The following is a 19,013-nucleotide window of genomic DNA, read 5'->3' on the forward strand; positions in this document are numbered from 1 at the left end:
CATCAATACTAGCTTTTGCACAGTGAAGGAAATGTCAACAAAACAAAAAGAACCATGAGTGGGAGAAGATATTTGCAAATGATATCCAATAAAGGGTTAATATCCACAATATACAAATAAATTATACAACTCAACACCCAAAACCAAATAATCAATTTAAAAATGGGCAGAAGACTTGAAAAGACATTTCTCCAAAGACATATAGATGGCTAACTGACACATGAAAAGATGCTCAACATTACTAATCATCAGAGAAATATAAATCAAAACCACAAGGAGCTATCACCTCACACCTGTCAGAATGGCTAAAACCACATCTTCTTTATCCATTCATCTGGTGAAGGGCACCTCGGCTCCTTCCACAGTTTGGCTATTGTGGATATTGCTGCTATGAACACTGGGGTGCATGTGCCCCTTCTTTTCACTACATCTGTATCTTTGGGTAAATACCTGGTAGTGTAATTGCTGGGTCATGGGGTAGCTCTATTTTTAACTTCTTGAGGAATCTACATACTGTTTTCCAGAGTGACGGTATCAGCTTGCATTCCCACCAACAGTGTAAGAGGGTTTCCCTTTCTCCACATCCTTGCCAACATTTGTTGTTTCCTGTCTTGTTAATTTTTGTCATTCTAACTGGTGTAAGGTGGTATCTCATTGTGGTTTTCATTTGTATTTCCCTGATGGCTAGTGATATTGAACATTTTTTCACATGTCTGTTAGCCATTTGTATGTCTTCTCTGGAGAAGTGTCTGTTTGTGTCTTTTGCCCATATATTGACTATTTGTTTTTTTGTGTTGAGTTTGAGAAGTCCTTTATAGATCTTGGATACCAGCCCTTTATCTGTAATGTCATTTACAAATATCTTCTCCCATTTCGTAGGTTGCCTCTTAATTTTGTTGACTAGTTCCTTTGTGGTACATATATACAATGGAATATTATTCAGCCATCAGAAAGGATGAATATCCACCATCTGCATCAACATGGATGGAACTGGAGGGGATTATGCTAAGTGAAAGAAGTCAAGCAGAAAAAGACAATTATATGGTTTTACTCATATATGGAACATAAGCAATAGCAGAGAGGACCATAGGGGAAGGGAGGGAAATCAGAGAGGGAGATGAACCATGAGAGACCATGGACCCTGGGAAAAAAACTGAGGGTTTCAAAGGAGAGGAGGTGGTGGTGGTGGGGGGAGTAACAGGGTGATGGGTATTAAGGAGAGCACGTTTTGTGATGCGCACTGGGTTATATGTAACTAATGAATCATTGAACACTACATCAAAAACTAATGATGTAGTATACAGTGGCTAACTGAACATAACAATAATAAAAAAAGGAATGGCTAAAACCAGTAATATAAGAAACAACAGGTGATGGTGAGGATATGGAGAAAAAAGAACCCTCTTGCACTTTTGGTAGAAATGGAAACTGATGCTACCACTGTGGAAAGCAGTGTGGAGGTTCCTCAAAAAATTAAAAATAGAACTACTATATGATCCAGTAATTCTGCTACTGGGTATTTACTCAAAGAACACAACCATGCCAATTCAAAAAGATATATGCACCCCTACGTCTACTGCAGCATTATTCACCAGAGCCAAGTTATGGAAACAACCTAAGTGTCCGCCAACTGATGAACAAATGAAGATGTGGTAAATACATACAATGGAATATTACTTAGCCATGAAAAATGAACTCTTGCCATTTGTAACAACATGGATGGACCTAGAAGGTGTCATGCTAAGTGAAATAAATCAGACAAAGACAAATACCAAATAATTTCACTTACATGTAGAATCTAAAAAACAAAAAAAGTAGACAAAACAGACTCAAAGATACAAGGAACAAACTGTCAGTTACCAGAAACAGAAGGGGTTGGAGGTCAAGCAAATAGGTGAAGGGGATTAAGAGGAATAAACTTCTGGTTACAAAATAAATAAGCAATATATGAGGATATAATATACAGCATGGTGAATACAGTCAATAATATTGTAATAACTTTGTATGGTTACAGATGGTACCTAGACTTATCATGGGGATCATTTTGTAATGTATAAAATACTGAATCACTAGGATGTACACCTGAAAATAATAGGACACTGTATGTCAATTACACTTCCATATTAAAAATAAATAAATAAACTATGACCATTACTTCAAAGGGCTCATAGTTGAGCCCCAAATAAAAGGACAGAGGAAATCATAGAAGTTTTGGAGAGATAGACAAAACATTATGGAAATTAGAATAATATTACTAAGACATCAATATCCATGAAGATTATGTCTGAAGAATACTAAGATATCAATATCCAAAAAATAATCAAAGGGAGAGACCATATATTTTTTTCAGGAAAACTGAAGAGCCACAGCACTGCAGGGATCCCTTGACCATGATGGCTATGCGGTCACCCAGGAAGTCAGCTTCATCCATGTAGTGGGTGGTCAATAAGATGGTACGATCCTGTTTATACTGCTGAAGGAAATCCCAGGTGGCTCTCCTTGAGGCTGGGTCCATGCCAGATGTTGGTTCATCAAGTATCACCACCTAAAGACCAGAAGAACAATTTTATAACCATTAAGCGTTGTGTACTCGTGTCACTAAGGTCACTAAGTATCATTTATGGGGCTTACTCTGGTTTTGCTTTTTCAGTCACTTGTTCAGTTAAGCTAAGAAGTTTAGACTAAAACTGAATTAGGAATGCTAGAATAATTCCAAACCTGTGACAAATTTATTACAATTAAATTGATAATGTGAATTCCATATGGGATTAATTTGTAAGGTTCTTTTTACAGTGTTAGATCCTTATCAGCTCTCAGGTTTCTGTTGGCTGATCTTTTTAGACCAGCTTTGGTGGAGATCCATTTTTAGTGCTCCCTGCCCTTTTTTTTTTTTTTTTACCTTGGAGCCCCCTATAAGTGCTATGATCATGGAGAGTCTGCGCTTCATTCCTCCACTCAGTGAACAAGAAAATTCATTACGCTTATCTAGCAGGTTAAAAGCAGCCAGCATATGATCAATTTCCATAAGACGTGTCTTTTGAGGTATTCCTTTTACCTAGAAAGAGAAGCCAGAGTTTACATGGTGCTTCCAGCTTTTTCCTAAGAAACACTTTATACAAGCCTTTTCTTATATGATTTCTATAGTGTCTTCTTCCCTTAGCCTGTCTTTATGTTTAAAGAAGAATTCATCAAAAATCAGTTTTTAAACTTTCTAGGAATAAGGATATTGATAGTTGGTAATCTACCTGAAATACATCAATAGAGTGGGAAAAAGGAACGTATCTTTTTTGCCTTACCACACAATAGAAATAAAGGTGTTCTGACACGGTCAAGTAATTAAACAACAAATTTTGTTGGGGACACAAGCCCAAGCTTTTCCTGATCTGGACCATCTGCTGTGAGATGTCATATCCATTAATATAGGCCTCACCACTGGTAGCAGGATAGAGACCTAGGGATCAAGCAGAAGACGTAACAATACATTAGCTTTCATGAGGGAACATGACAACAAACTTTTCATTAAAACCTTAAATTTGAAATCTATATATGGATTATTCATATATGCAATATCTCTCAGAAGAAAATTCCAAAAAATACCAATTGTTATATTTGAGGTGATGAGATTAAAAATAATTTATTTTTTATTTGATTAACTGCATGTTCTAATATTCAATGAGTATGAATGAGTACAAATCACTCAGGTATATAAAAACACTAAAGAGTTTGTTATATTAGAACTTAACAGCATTGCCATCAGCCACTTGACAACATTTATGAATTACGTTATTTTTTCAAAAAATTTTATTTTATTTTATTATGTTATGTTAGTCACCATACAGTACATCATTAGTTTTTGATGTAGTGCTCCATGGTTCATTGTTCCATGCAATACGTGCCCTCCTTAATACCCATCACTGGGCTAACCCATCCCCCCCCCAAACCCTCAGTTTGTTTCTCAGAGTCCATAGTCTTTCATGGTTCATCTCACCCTCCGATTTCCCCCCCTTCATTTTTCCCTTCCTTCTCCTAATGTCCTCCATGCTATTCCTTATGTTCCACAAATAAGTGAAACCATATGATAATTGACTTTCTCTGCTTGACTTATTTCACTTAGCATAATCTCTTCCAGTCCCATCCATGTTGATGTAAAAGTTGGGTATTCATCCTTTCTGATGGCTGAGTAATATTCCATTATATATATGAATTATGTTATGAATTGTACACTGACCTAGACTGTGGTAAACGCTTTTAATTAAAACTTGAAAACCCAGATAATAAATCTGTTATCCTTGAAGAATTTAAATTCTAGTCAGGGGAGGTAACACACAGTAACCTAAAATAGTTTCACAATATTTATATAATTTTTATCCATAGCTCTCATAATTATTGGTTAAATTTAAAGAAGAAAGTATCATTTAAATCCAGTAACTCATTAATCCTACTTTACACTTACTGTGGTAAGCATTGAGTATTGTATAGAATTGCAAAATCCCTATGTTGTACACCTGAAACTAATATAACATTGTATGTCAGCTATACTTCAATATTACAAAAAAAGAAAACATGACCAAGAGGATAAATGTGTTCACAAATATCCAACATGATCTCTCAAATTATTCCTGTTGTGCTGCAGTCCCCTCCATCATCATGTTTATTCCAGAGGTTTTCATTTTTAACAATGTAATCTAATTTAAATGCATTGAAATGAGGCTGTTTAGCTGATCATCCCTTTTGACTTCTTATTTCTGTAGTGGATCTTTCCTTTCTGATTTTAGTGATCTGAATCTTCTCTGTTTTTTTTTTTTTCTTGGTCAGTATAGCTAAAGGTTTGTCACTTTCATTGATCTTTTCAAAGAACTAACATTTGGTTTCATTAATTCCCTTATTTCCTTATTTCTTTGGATTTAGCTGGCTGTTCATTTTTAAGTGTCTTAGGTGGACAGATTGTTTATCTGAGAACTTTTTAACGTAGGAATTTACAGCTATAAATTTCCCTCTAAGCACTGCTTTAGCCGCATCTCATTAGTTTTGTGTGTTATGTCATTTTTATTCATGTCAAATATTTCCTAATTTTCTTTGTGATTTCTTCTTTCACCATTAGTATTTAGAAGTATGTTGTTTAATTTCCACAAATATGTGAATTTCTCATTTCTTCCTGTTGTAAATTTATAATTTCACTCCATTGTAATCAGAAACTACACTGTGTAATTTCAATCTTTTAAATTAATTCAGGCTTTTTTTGTGGCCTAATGTATACTCTATCATAGAGAATATTCTACATGTGGTTGAGAAGAACATAGATTTTGCTATTAGATCAAATGTGTATAGATACTTATGAGATCTATTGTGTGTAATATTTTTCAAGTCATCTATTTACCTGTTGATATTCTGCCTACTTGCTATATCTTTCATTGAAAGTGGGATACCAAAATCTACAATTATTATTTTTCCATTGTCTATTTCTGCCTTAAATTCTGACAGTTTTTGCTTCACATATGCGGGAACTTTGTTGTTAGGTGCATATATATTTATAATTGTTACAACTTCATGGTAAATTGACTCCTTTATCATTATAAAATATCTTTCTCTATTTCTAGCAACACTGTTTTAAAGTCTATTTTGTCTGATATTTGCATAGCTAGTGCAGCTTTACTTTGGTTGCATTTTGTGTATTCTTTTCGTCTTTTTACTTTCAAACTATTTGTATCTTTGAGTCTAAAATGTGTCTCCTGTACACAGCATAGAGCTGGATCTTATTTTAATACATCTGACAATCTGCCTTTTATATGGATTGTTTAATCCACTAACAATATTATTATCAATATAGCTGGGTTTATGTTTGCCATTTTGCTTTTTTATTTTTGATGCCTCATGTAATTTTTGTTACTCTATTTATTGCTTTCTTTTGTATAGACTATTTTCTAGTGTAACATTTAAATTCCTTTAATGATTTTTTCACTATATATATTTTTGACTTATTTTCTTAGTAGTTGCTCTGAGGCTTACTATACACAATTTAATTACTAGAATCAACTTCAGATTTATATTAACTTAATTCTAGAAAGCTGATATAGTTTTGTTCTCTCTTCTCTATTTTTGTGCTACTATTGTTATACACGTTTCATCTACATGTGTTTCCATTCCAAAAATACACTGTTATAATTAATACTCATATAATTTTATGCTTATTACAGACGTGGATAAAAGACAGCAAGTATGTAATTATAGTTTGTTAAACTTATTTTTTATATAGCATTTTTGGTCCTCTTCATTTGTTCCTATGGATTTGTGTTCCCATCTAGTATCATTTCCTTACTCTATCACAACCTTGCTCCCATCCACTTCCTTTATGCCATTATTGTCAAATTTATTACTTTTCTGTATTACAGGCCCAACATTGCAATTATATAGTTTTATACAATTTCTTTTGAAATTAGTTAAAAGAAAAAGTAATATGTATTGATACTGTCTTTTATAATTACATAATTAACTTAAATTTTTTTATTAACATATAATGTATTATTTGTTTCAGGGGTACAGATCTGTGATTCATCAGTCTTACACAATTCACAGAGCTCACCATAGTATATACCCTCCCCAGTGTCCATCACCCAGCCACCACATCCCTCCTGCCCCCTCCCCTCCAGCAACCCTCAAATTGTCTCCTGAGATTAAGAGTCTCTTATGGTTTGTCTCTCTCTGGTTTCATCTTGTTTCATTTTTCCCTCCCTTCACCTATAATCTTCTGTTTTTGGTTTTTTTTTTATATTAATCTTCTGTTTTGTTTCTCAAATCCTCGTATCAGTGAGATCATATGATACTTATCTTTCTCTGATTGACTTATTTCACTCAGCATAATACCCTCTAGTTCCACCATGTTGTTGCAAATGGCAAGATTTCATTTTTTGATGGCTGCATAATATTCCATTGTGGACATCTTCTCATATCCATTCATCTTTTGATGGACATCTAGGCTCTTTCCATAGTTTGGCTATTGTGGACATTGCTGCTATAAACATTGGGTTGACGTATCCCTTTGGATCACTACATTTGTATCTTTGGGGTAAATACCCAGTAGTGCAATTGCTGGGTGGTAGGGTAGCTCTATTTTCAACTTTTTGAAGAACCTCCATACTGTTTTCCAGAGTGGCTTCACCAGCTTGCATTCCCACCAACAGTGTAAGAGGGTTCCCCTTTCTCTGCATCCTCACCAACATCTGTCATTTTCTGACTTGTTAATTTTAGCCATTCTGACTGGTGTGAGGTGGTATCTCATTGAGGTTTTGATTTGGATTTCCCTGGTGCCGAGTGATGTTGAGCACGTTTTCATGTGTCTTTTGGCCATTTGAATGTCTTCTTTGCAGAAATGTCTGTTCATGTCTTCTGCCCATTTCTCGATTGGATTATTTATTCTTTGGGTGTTGAGTTTGATAAGTTCTTTATAGATCTTGGATATCAGCCCTTTATCTGTAGTGTCATTTGCAAATATCTTCTCCCATTCTGTCGGTTGTCTTTTGGTTTTGTTGACTGTTTCCTTTGCTTTGCAAAAGCTTTTTATCTTGATGAAGTCCCAATAGTTCATTTTTGCCCTTGCTTCCCTTGCCTTTGGCGATGTGTCTAGGAAGAAGGTGCTGCGGCAGAGGTCAAAGAGGTTGCTGCCTGTGTTCTCCTCTAGGATTTTGATGGACTCCTGTCTCACATTTAGGTCTTTTATCCATTTTGAGTCTATTTTTGTGTGTGGTGTAAGGAAATTGTCCAGTTTCATTCTTCTCCATGTGGCTGTCCAATTTTCCCAACACCATTTGTTGAAGAGACTTTTTTCCATTGGACATTCTTTCCTGCTTTGTCAAAGATAAGTTGACCATAGAGTTGAGGGTCCATTTCTGGGCTCTCTATTCTGTTCCATTGATCTATGTGTCTGTTTTTGTGCCAGTAACATGTTGTCTTGATGATTACAGCTTTGTAATAGAGCTTGAAGTCTGGAATTGTGATGCCACCAGTTTTCTTTTTCAACATTCCTCTGGTTATTCGGGGTCTTTTCTGGTTCCATACAAATTTTAGGATTATTTGTTCCATTTCTTTGAAAAAAGTTGATGGTGTTTTGATAGGGATTGCCTTAAATGTGTAGATTACTCTAGGTAGCATTGACACTTCAACAATATTTGTTCTTCCAATCCATGAGCATGGAACGTTTTTCCATTTCTTCATGTCTTCCTCAATTTCTTTCAAGAGTTTTCTGAGTACAGATTCTTTGCCTCTTTGGTTAGATTTATTCCTAGGTATCATATGGTTTTGGGTGCAATTGTAAATGGGATCAACTCCTTAATTTCTCTTTCTTCTGTCTTGTTGTTGGTGTATAGGAATGCCACTGATTTCTGTGGACCGATTTTATATCCTGCCACTTTACTGAATTCCTGTATGAGTTCTAGCAGTTTTGGGGTGGAGTCTTTTGGGTTTTCCACATAAAGTATCATATCATCTGCAAAGAGTGAGAGTTTGACTTCTTCTTTGCTGATTTGGATGCCTTTTATTTCTTTTTGTTGTCTGATTGCTGAGGCTAGGACTTCTAGTACTATGTTAAATAGCAGTGGTGATAGTGGACATCCCTGCCATGTTCCTGACCTTAGGGGGAAAGCTCTCAGTTTTTCCCTATTGAGAATGATATTCGCTGTGGGTTTTTCATAGATGGCTTTTATGATATTGAGGTATGTACCCTCTATCCCTACACTGTGAAGAGTTTTAATCAAGAAAGGATGCTGTACTTTGTCAAATGAATTTTTCTGCATCTATTGAGAGGATCATTTGGTTCTTGTTCTTTCTTTTATTAATGTATTGTATCACATTGATTTGTGGATGTTGAACCAACCTTGCAGCCCAGGAATAAATCCCACTTGGTCATGGTGAACATAATTAACTTTGATATGTCATCTGTGTTATATGTGTATTTGTGCATGTGTGTGTGTGTGCACACGCATATGTTCAGATTTCCATCTCAGCTTACTGCTTTTAGCCCAAAGAACTTTTTTAAGGTAGGTCTGTTAGGAATGAATTCTGTCAGGTTTGTTTATCTGGGAATGTGTTATTTCATGTTAATTTCTGATACCTAGAGATGAGACTCTCAGCTGACAGTTTTTTCTTTCAGCACCTCGCTCTTTAAAAAAAATTTTTTTTGTAACTGGAAGTTAGTACCTGTTAATCCCTATCACTGATTTTGCCCATCCCCCCCCCCACCTACCTTCTCTCTGGCAACCACCATTTTGTTCTCTGTATTTAGAGTGTTTCTTTGTTTTTGTTTCTTCAAGTCAACATATGAGTTAAATCATAAAGTATTTGCTTTTCTCTATTTCACTTAGCACAATACTTTCTAGTTATATCCATGTTGTTGCAAATGACAATACACACCCCCCCCCACATATATATACACCACATACATACATACACCACATATACATACCACATACATATATACACTACATATATATACACTATATATACATATATCACATCTTCCTTATCCATTCATGTGTTGATGGACACTAGGGTTGCTTCTATTTCTTAGTTGTTGTAAATAATGCCGCAATAAATGTAGAGATACATGTATCTTTTAGAATTACTGTTTTCATTTTCTTTGGGTAAATTCCCAGTAGTGAAATTACTGGATCATATGGTATTTGTTTTTAATTTTTTGAGGAAATTCCATACTATTTTCCACAGTGGCTGCACCAATTTACATTCCCACCAATAATGCATGAGGGTTCCCTTTCCCCACATTCTCCCCAACACATGTTATTTCTTGTCCTTTTGACACTAACCATTCTGACTGGTGTGCAGTGATATCTCATTGTGGTTTTGATTTGCATTTACCTGATAATAACTGATGTTGAGCATCTTTTTTTTTAAAAAGATTTTATTTATTTTAGAGAGAGAGCATGAGAGTGGGATGAGGAGCAGTGGGAGAAGAAGACTCCCTGCTGAGCAGGGAATCCAACATGGGGCTCAATCCCAGGACCCTGTGATCATGACCTGAGCTGAAGGCAGATGCTTAGCTGACTGAGCCACCCAGGTGTCCCTTGAGCATCTTTTCATATGTCTACTGGCCATCTATGTGTCTTTGGAAAAATATATATTTAGGTCCTCTGCCCATTTTTTAATCAGATTGTTTCCTTTTTTTGGTGTTGAGTTGTAGGAGTTCTTTTCATATTCTGGATATTAACCCCTTATTGGATATATCATTTGCAAATATATTCTCCCATTCAGGCTGTCTCTCTTTCATGTTTTGCTGATTTTTTCAGTGATATACATATGGATTTCTTTCTCTTTATTCTTTGCACATTTATGAGTGGTTTTTGATATATGGTTACCATTAGGCTTGTATATAACCACTTCTGCATATAGCAGTTTACATTAAGTTGATGACTGTCCAAATTTGAACCCATTCTTTTTTCCTCTCCTCCCCATGTTTTAGGTATATGTTGTTATATTCTATATTATTTTATTTTGTGAGTTCCTTGACTGATTTTTAATAGAAATATTCATTTTTACTGCTTTTGTGTTTCCTACCTTTATACTATCATTTTTGGTCTTTCCTTTCCACTCTTTAAAGTCCCCTTTAATATTTCCTGCTGGGTGGGTTTAGTGGTCATGAACTTCTTTAGTTTTTTGTGTGTCTGGGAATCTTTTTATCTCTCCTTCTATTCTGAATGATAGCCTTGCTGGGTAGAAGTATTCTTGGCTGCAGATTTTTCCCAGTCAGCACTCTTCTAGTTTGCAAAGTTTCTGCTGAAAAATCTCCTGCTAGTCTTATGGGTTTTCCCTTGTAAGTTACAGTTTCCTTTGTCTTGCTGCTTTTAAATTTTTTTCTTTATTACTATATTTGGCCAATTTTAATTAATATCTTAGTGTGGATCTGCTTTTGTTGATTTTGATGGGGGTTCTATGTGCCTCCTGGATCTGGATATGTTTTCTTCCCCAGATAGGGATGTTTTTAGTTATTATTTCTTCAAATAAATTATATGTCCCCTTTTCTCTCTCTTCTTCTGGGACTCCTATGATATGAATGTTATTACATTTGATGGAGTCGGAGTTCCCTAAGTCTACTACTACTCTGCCTTCTAGGTCACTAATTCATCCTTCTACTTCTCCCATTTTGCAATTCATTCCATCAAGCATGTTTCTCATTTTGTTTATTGAGCCCTTTATCTCTGTTATGTTGTTCCTTACTTCTGTGTTAAGGGTCTCACTCATGTCTTCCATTCTTTTCTCTATTCCACTGAGTATCCTTATGATCACTGCTTTAAATTCTCTATCAGGCATGTTATTTTTATCTGTTTTGCTTAGATCTCTGGCTGTGGCCGTGTCCTGTTTTTACATTTGGGATAAGTTTCTCTGTCTCCTCATTTTGTCTGCCTGTGTCTGTTTCTGTGTATTAGGAAAGTCAGCTATGTCTTCAGCTCTTGAAAGTAGTGACTTTTTGAAGAAGCGGTCCTGGAGTGCCCTGCAGTATGGCATCCCCTGTTCACCAGAGATTGGCACTTTAGAAATGTGTGTTGCTTATGCCCTGCTGTTGTGTTTGAGTCAAGTTTCCTCTCAGTGAAGTCATCTGCAGTGACTCTCCAACTTTTGTGGGAATGCTTGTTCTCTGTGGTGTTAGTGGGATCCAGGCAGGCCAGCTCTTTTTTTTTTTTTAAGATTTTATTTATTTATTTGAGAGAGAGAGAAAGTCAGCAGGGCAGAAGGAGAGGGAGAAGCAGACTCCTCGCTGAGCAGGGAGTTTGACTTGGGGCTTGATCCCAGGACTCTGGGATCATGACCTGAGCTGAAGGAAGATGCTTAACTGACTGAGCCACCCAGGCACCCCCAGACAGGACAGCTCTGAAGAGGTGTACCTGCTGGGGAACTTGGGAGTGTTAGCAAATTTGCTCTGGGCCTCTAGTCTTATGATGGATCCCCTGAAGTGCTGCAGTGGCCAAGGGCCAGAGACTGGGCCTTGTGCACAAGGATGGCTGGGTGCAGCACATCAGACGTGCAGGGCACACAATGGCAGGACAGGGTGCATGTGTGGCTTTAACAAAATTTGTCCTGAGCCCAGGACTGAGGCTAGCAGGCTTAAAGTGGGTGAGTCCTCAGGAGAACTCATGGGCATTGTGCACTACTAGCACGTTAGGTAGCAAGTGTATGTGCAGTCCTGCTGCCTGCTGATGGCCCTGTGTTTATGCTGGGACCAGGGAATTGGGGGGTGGGAGTGAGAAAGGGGGAAATGATGCCTGCCAGCTCCCTCAGTTTTGGAGAAGTCCCCGAACATGCTCTGATATCACTATGAACAGATTTGTCTCCCATTTGCCCCTGGCATTGTGTAAACTGCTGTTTTTATGTTGCCTGTCTGTGCAGGCTGCTGTTTCTTCAAGGGCAAGGACCCAGCTATCACCAGCCTTCCCTGCTTGCCCAGTGCCGAATCAGCTGACTTTTAAAACTCCAGGCTCTAAGTTCTACTGGTTATACAAATTCACAGAATTGAGCTCCTCTGATTTTCAAACCCAAAATATGGGGATCAGTCTTCCCCATGTGAGCTCCAATGCGAAGATTCATTTCTCTGCCCTTTCTGTGTACAACTCCCTCCCTCCTGAAGGCAGCCTCCCTCTGCCTTTCTGACCTTCCTAATCTTTCAGATGCAGTATCTTGTCTATATTTAGTTGTAGAGTTTTTACTGCTAGTTTTTGGATCACTCTCCAGTTTACTTATTTGGATATGGATGATATCTAGTAAACATGGAATGGGATAAGCTCAGGGTCCTCCTACTCTGCCATCTTCCCAAACTACCCCTGCATATTAATTTTGTGTTCTACAACTTAATGGAATTCATTTATTAGTTCTAATAGTTTTTTGGTGGTGTCTTTAGAGTTTTCTACATATATCATGTCATCTGCAAATAGTGACAGTATTGTCTTCCTTACCAATTTAAATGCCTTTTATTTCTTTTTCTTGTCTGTTTGCTGTGACTAGGACTTTCTACTATTATGATGAATGAAAGTGGTGGGAGTAAACATCTTTGTCTTGTTCCTGATCTTAGAAGAAAAGATTTCAGCTTTTCACCATTGAGTATGATTTTAGCTGTAGGTTTATCATATATGGCCTTAATTATATTGAAATATGTTCCCTCCAAACATACTTTTGGAGTTCCCTCCAAACATACTTTGAGAGTTTTTAATCAAGAATGGATGTTGTATTTTGTCAAATGTTTTTTTTTTCTGCATCTACTGAGATGATCATATGGTTTTTATCCTTCCTCTTGTTAATGTGATGTACCACATTGATTGATTTGCCAATATTGAACCACACTTGCATCTGTGGCATAAATCCAACATGGTCATGATGAATCCTTTTAATATATTGTTGAATTTGTTTTGCTAACATTTTGTTGAGAAGATTTACATATATGTTCATCAGAAATATTGACCTGTAGTTTTATGCAGGGTGCTTGATTTGGTATCAGGGTAATGCTGACCTTGTAGAATGAATTTGGAAGTTTTCCTTCCCCTTCTATTTTTTGGAATACTTTGAGAAGAATGAGCATTAAAGGGGCGCCTGGGTGGCTCAGTTGGTTAAGCGACTGCCTTCGGCTCAGGTCATGATCCTGGAGTCCCGGGATCGAGTCCCGCATCGGGCTCCCTGCTCGGCAGGGAGTCTGCTTCTCCCTCTGACCCTCCCCCATCTCATGTGCTCTCTCTCTCTCTGTCATTCTCTCTCTCAAATAAATAAATAAATAAAATCTTAAAAAAAAAAAAAAAAGAATGAGCATTAAATCTTTTAAATGTTTGATAAAATTCACCCATGAAGACATCTGTTCCTGGACTTTGGTCATTGGCAGCTTTTTCATTACTGATTCAATTTCATTACTAGTAACTGATCATTTCAAATTTTCAACACTTTTTATTAAATATCATCCCGTTGCTTTCTGGCCCCCATTGTTTCTAATTAGAAGTCAGCTTCTGGTCCTATTGGGGTGCAAATGAATGTGACAAAGTATTTTTGGCTTCCTGCTTTCAAGATTTTCTCCTTAATAATTTTTACTATAATATTTACGGGTGATGATCTCTTCACATTTATCCTATTTGAAGTTTGTGGAGCTTCTTGAATGTGTAGATTAATGTTTTCAGCCCTTATTTTGTAGAATACCTTTTTGGCTTTGTTCTCTTTCTCCTCTCCTACATGCCAATACATGAATGCTGGTGCATTTAAAGGTATCAAAAATTGCTATGAAACTTAATTTTCCTTCATTCTTTCTCCTTTGTTTTATTCACATTTTATAATCTCTATCAATCTATCTTCAAGTTCACCAGTGTTCTCTTGTGACAATTCACGAAATCTACTGTTGAGCCCCTTTAATGAATTTTTCACTTTGGTTATTATACTTTTCAACTCCAGAATTCCTACCTGGTTCTTCTTTTTATAATTTCTATCTTTTCATTGATATTTTCTATTTGATACTGTTTTCATACATTCCATTACTTCTTTAATCATGGTTTCCTTTAGTTCTTTGAGCATATTTATAATGGTCACTTTGTAAAATCTTTGTAAAACCTGTTATCTGCTATCTCTCACATGAAATTATTTACAATTTAAAAAGAAAGATTACTGAACAATTCTATGTATCACTGAACTGGCTAAATTGTAAATATCAAAAGAATACACAAAAGTCTTGTAGGCTTGATCTACAGTGTCTATGTGAGGATACTCTGGACAGATATATACACTTACCTGAGAGAATAGATAGAGTAGTGGATTTTCCTGCCCCATTGGGTCCTAGAAGAACAGTGATCTGCCCCACATATAAATTCAAAGACAAGTCTTTTACAGCTATCTTGGTAGTATTTTGCACTCGGAATTCCTGTTGAGGAAAACCCACAAATATTAACTTTATCACTATTACTTTGGAAAGACAAGCACTCATATCAAGTATCTATACAAGAAACCATACCACATAATCAATCTCATGGGGGAAAAATTCAAAATTAAGGAGGATAAAAATATGATTGGGGAAATATTTCTGAAGGTATAACATGAGCTGTAAAATTTCACAGTAAATCTATAAACATCCCCTCAGTAATATCCATTCAGGCCTTGATTCAATTAATATCTTAAAGCTGATAATGCCATAATCTTCTTCAGTTCATGCATTTGTGCTGGTTTGGAGAACTGCCAATAGAAAACCTGGATAGAACATCTAAAATATAGATGTTTTATAGGCATCTCAAATTTCTTATGTGTAGTTTAGCAGTGCTCCTGCTTAAGATGCAAAAATATGGAGGGGTGCCTGAGTGGCTCAGTTGGTTAAGCATCCAACTCTTGGTTTCACCTCAGGTCATGATCTCCTGGTCATGAGAGCAAGCCCTGTGCATTGGGTGCAGAGTCTGCTTCAGATTCTCTCTCCCTCTTCTGCTCACACACTCTCTCAAGTAAATAAATAAAATTCTTTTTAAAAAGATGCAAAAATATGGAAAGAGCATCAATCTCACTCTAGAAAACAAGAAACTTGTTTAAATAATCTAAAAAATAATAAATTTTCTTGAACTCATCATGAGAAGTGACTTTTCCAGGCAACCAATTAGCCTTAAATTTAAGAAAAAATAGATGCCTTTAAGGAGAGATGATATATAAACATTTGCTTATCTGGAGGAGACACAGGCACTATGTAACTAATAAAAAGATTTTGGTTAAATTTTTAATGAAAATGAAGTAAAAATACTTTACAGTATCTAAATAAAAAAGTTGGGATTCAAGCCCATTTCATTCAGACTTTAAACATATATTCCTTCTAGTATAACCCACTGATGGTGAATAAAGCAAAACATTTTGTGTAACAAAAGAAGCTATTTCTCTTTTACTCCAAATGGTAATAAATGTTTTCTCCCTAGGTGTCCTCATCCTCTCTTTTCCCTAGACCAAAGGATCAGGCTCATGAACTGCTTATTTGAAATCTCTACTTACATAAGTGTGTAAAGTTTTACATCCAAAATGAAGCTCTTAATTTCTCAAAGTTTCACTTTAAAACCAACTAACCAAGCAAACCTCAAATTCTCCCCCAATGTCTCCAATATCCATAAATTTCTCCACCAACCATCCATTGCTCAAGGCACAAAACCAACTACTTTAGTTTCCTTCTTTTCCTTCAAATTTATATCCAACCAGAGAGCAAATCTTTTCAGCTCTAACCCCAGATATATTCTGAATCTCTATACTTCTATCTCCACAAGACTAGTCCACACTGCCACATTTTAGCCAAGCTATTATAAAAGCCTCCAATTTGTCTTCTTTCTTCCACTCATAATCCTCACAGCAGCCAGAGTGTTCTCATAGAAAAATAAATTAGATCATGTCTCTCTACTTAATAAAGGTCAATATTGGTTGAGGTACATTTCGGTTCCTTCCATAATTTAGGGTGCATGTATCCCTTCAGATTAGTATTTTTATATTCTTTGGGTAAATACCTAGGCGTGCAATTGGTGGATCATAGGGTAGTTCTATTTTTTTTTTTTTTAAGATTTTTTATTTATTTATCTGAGAGAGAGAATGGGAGACAGAGAGCATGAGAGGGGGAGGATCAGAGGGAGAAGCAGACTCCCCGCCGAGCAGGGAGCCCGATGCGGGACTCGATCCCAGGACTCCAGGATCATGACCTGAGCCGAAGGCAGCCGCTCAACCAACTGAGCCACCCAGGCGCCCCAGGGTAGTTCTATTTTTAACTTTCTGAGGAACCTCTATATTGTCTTCCAGAGTGACTGCACGCATTTGCATTCCCACCAACAGTGTAAGAGGGCTCCCCTTTCTCCACATCCTCACCAACACCTGTTGTTTCCTGTGTTAATTTTAGTCTTTCTGACTGGTGTGAGGCAATGATGTGGATGGAGCTAGAAAGTGTAATGCTCAGGAAAGTAGCCAGTCAGAGAAAAACAAATACCATACGATTTCACTCATATGTGGAATTTAAGAAACAAATGAATACAGGAGGGAAAATGAGAGGCAAATAAGAAACAAGCTATTTAAAAATGCAAATAGGCAGGCAAATAGGCAAATACAAACAAACTATAGAGAACAAACATGGTCACAGGAGGGGAGGTAGGTGGGGGGATAGGTTAAATGGGTGATGGATATTAAGGAGGGCACTTGTTGTTATGTGCACTGGGTGTTGTATGTTAAGTGATGAATCACTAAATTCTACACCTGAAACTGTTACACTGTATGTTAACCAACTGGAATTTAATAAAAACTTGGGAGAAAAAATAATAAAGGCCAATAATTATTTCCTAATATTAAAAAAATGGAATTCAAGCTTTATCATGGCCTTCAAGGACCCCTGCATGGTTTATACTATGACTATACCACCAAATTCATTTCATGTCATTCTTTCTCTTTGCTTTCTTCACTCCAACTTTAATCAGTTTTTCTTATACTCCTGCCACTATAGATTTCTATTCCTGTACCACTTGTATGACTACTGATGGCAGAGGCTGGCTAATGTCACCTGAGTCAATTTGTCTACATGGTTATTTAGTACTTCTTCTATGATATGTGGTCTCTGTGGATGTTAACATGCATTACAAAGATCTTCCCACTTTGTTCTCATTCCTATAGTTCCATCCATGTGCCTCTACCCTAGAATTTCTTGTCCCTAATATTCTAGTCTTTCTCACTGTAGGCCCTTAATTTACCAGATCATTCACCACTGCCCAGTTCAGTGGTTTCGGGTCAATCCTGTGACACAAAGTGGAGGACCGGGAAAATAGCCTGAAGTTCTGTCCTTTAGGAGGATTTCTTTCCCCTTTTGTCTTTCAAGGTTATTCCTATTTGGGGCTCCAGTGTAGCTCCCTTCACCCATGTACCAAGCTGAGCTACCTGTGAAGCAAACTCGGAACTTTTTCCTCCTGTGTGAGTTGGTTAATATGAGATCTCAGTATGGCCACGTGTGTGAACTGAGGGAGAAGTACTGAAGTAATAGTCATGGATGACATCAAGATTTAGATCCCCTGCTCACAAAGATTGCTGATGTCCACTGATTCTGCTCATGTTCAATCTTTGATATACCACTTCCATCTTATGATGGGTAGCTGTTGGTCTTGCCTCTCCCTACTGATATGATGGTTCAGCTCATGATGGAACCCAGCTCATGATGGCCATTTCTGGACACAGTTATTTGGTATCCCATGATCAGTTGCTTCATCTCTACCAAGGCTCAAGAGCATGCCAGAACTGTTTTTTGAAAAATATAATTCTCTCTTTCAATTGCTGATGGCATGGCCTTGATCCAGAACACTAGATGCCCATTGAGGCTTACCATAAAATCAACATGATATGCTTTCCCAGTATGACACCCACAAATACCATAAAGTCTGCTGACTTGGGATGACCAAGCAGCAGGAGTGCTTCTACTACATCCTGGACCTGCTGCAGTGTCCTTTCCTGCTCCAGACTCCACTCAAAGTTGGCAGTTTTTGGTGTCATTTGGTATAGGAGTAAAAACAGTATTCTCAGGTACAGAATATATTGGTTTCAAAACCTGAAGTAGCCAGCAGGCACTATTTTCCTTTTTCATGGTGGGAGGCATAAAATACACTAAATTATCCTTTACTTCGGAAAGAATTACTGGCAGATACCAGATCACTAACTCCTAAAAATTTTACTAATGTAGTGAGCCTCTGAATCTTTATAGGCTTTATCTGTCCCCTCCTGAGAATACATGTCTGACCAAGGCCTCCAAGAAACTTGCCATTTCTTGCTTATCTGATCCAATTATCAATATAGTGGGCCAGAGTGATGATCTGCAAAATGTATAGCTAATCCAGTTCCCTTCAGATTATATTAGGACAGAGAGCTGAAGAGCCTATAACCCTGGACAAATAAATATATACTGTTGCTGTGCTCGCTTCGGCAGCACATATACTAAAATATATACTGTTGCTGTCCATTCAAATGAATACAAAGATCTCTGATCCCCATTTTGATGGTACAGGAAAAATGAA

At 36.9% G+C, this 19,013-nt stretch overlaps 1 protein-coding gene across 1 annotated transcript in view; it reads right to left on the reverse strand.

Moving 5' to 3' along the window:
- The window catches only part of LOC117999113 (ATP-binding cassette sub-family A member 3-like), a 137,887-nt gene that overhangs the window by 80,116 nt on the left and 38,758 nt on the right, over positions 1–19,013 (reverse strand). The window contains exons 12-15 of the mRNA XM_034988027.1: positions 14,755–14,884; positions 3,297–3,451; positions 2,900–3,055; positions 2,335–2,545 (exon numbers count right to left, since the gene is read on the reverse strand). Coding sequence (XP_034843918.1) covers positions 2,335–2,545; positions 2,900–3,055; positions 3,297–3,451; positions 14,755–14,884 — 652 coding nt within the window. The remainder of the gene's footprint in view (positions 1–2,334; positions 2,546–2,899; positions 3,056–3,296; positions 3,452–14,754; positions 14,885–19,013) is intronic.

Source organism: Mirounga leonina, unplaced genomic scaffold (assembly GCF_011800145.1).
Source record: "Mirounga leonina isolate KUSES-001 unplaced genomic scaffold, KU_Mleo_1.0 Mir_448, whole genome shotgun sequence".
NCBI lineage: Eukaryota > Metazoa > Chordata > Mammalia > Carnivora > Phocidae > Mirounga > Mirounga leonina.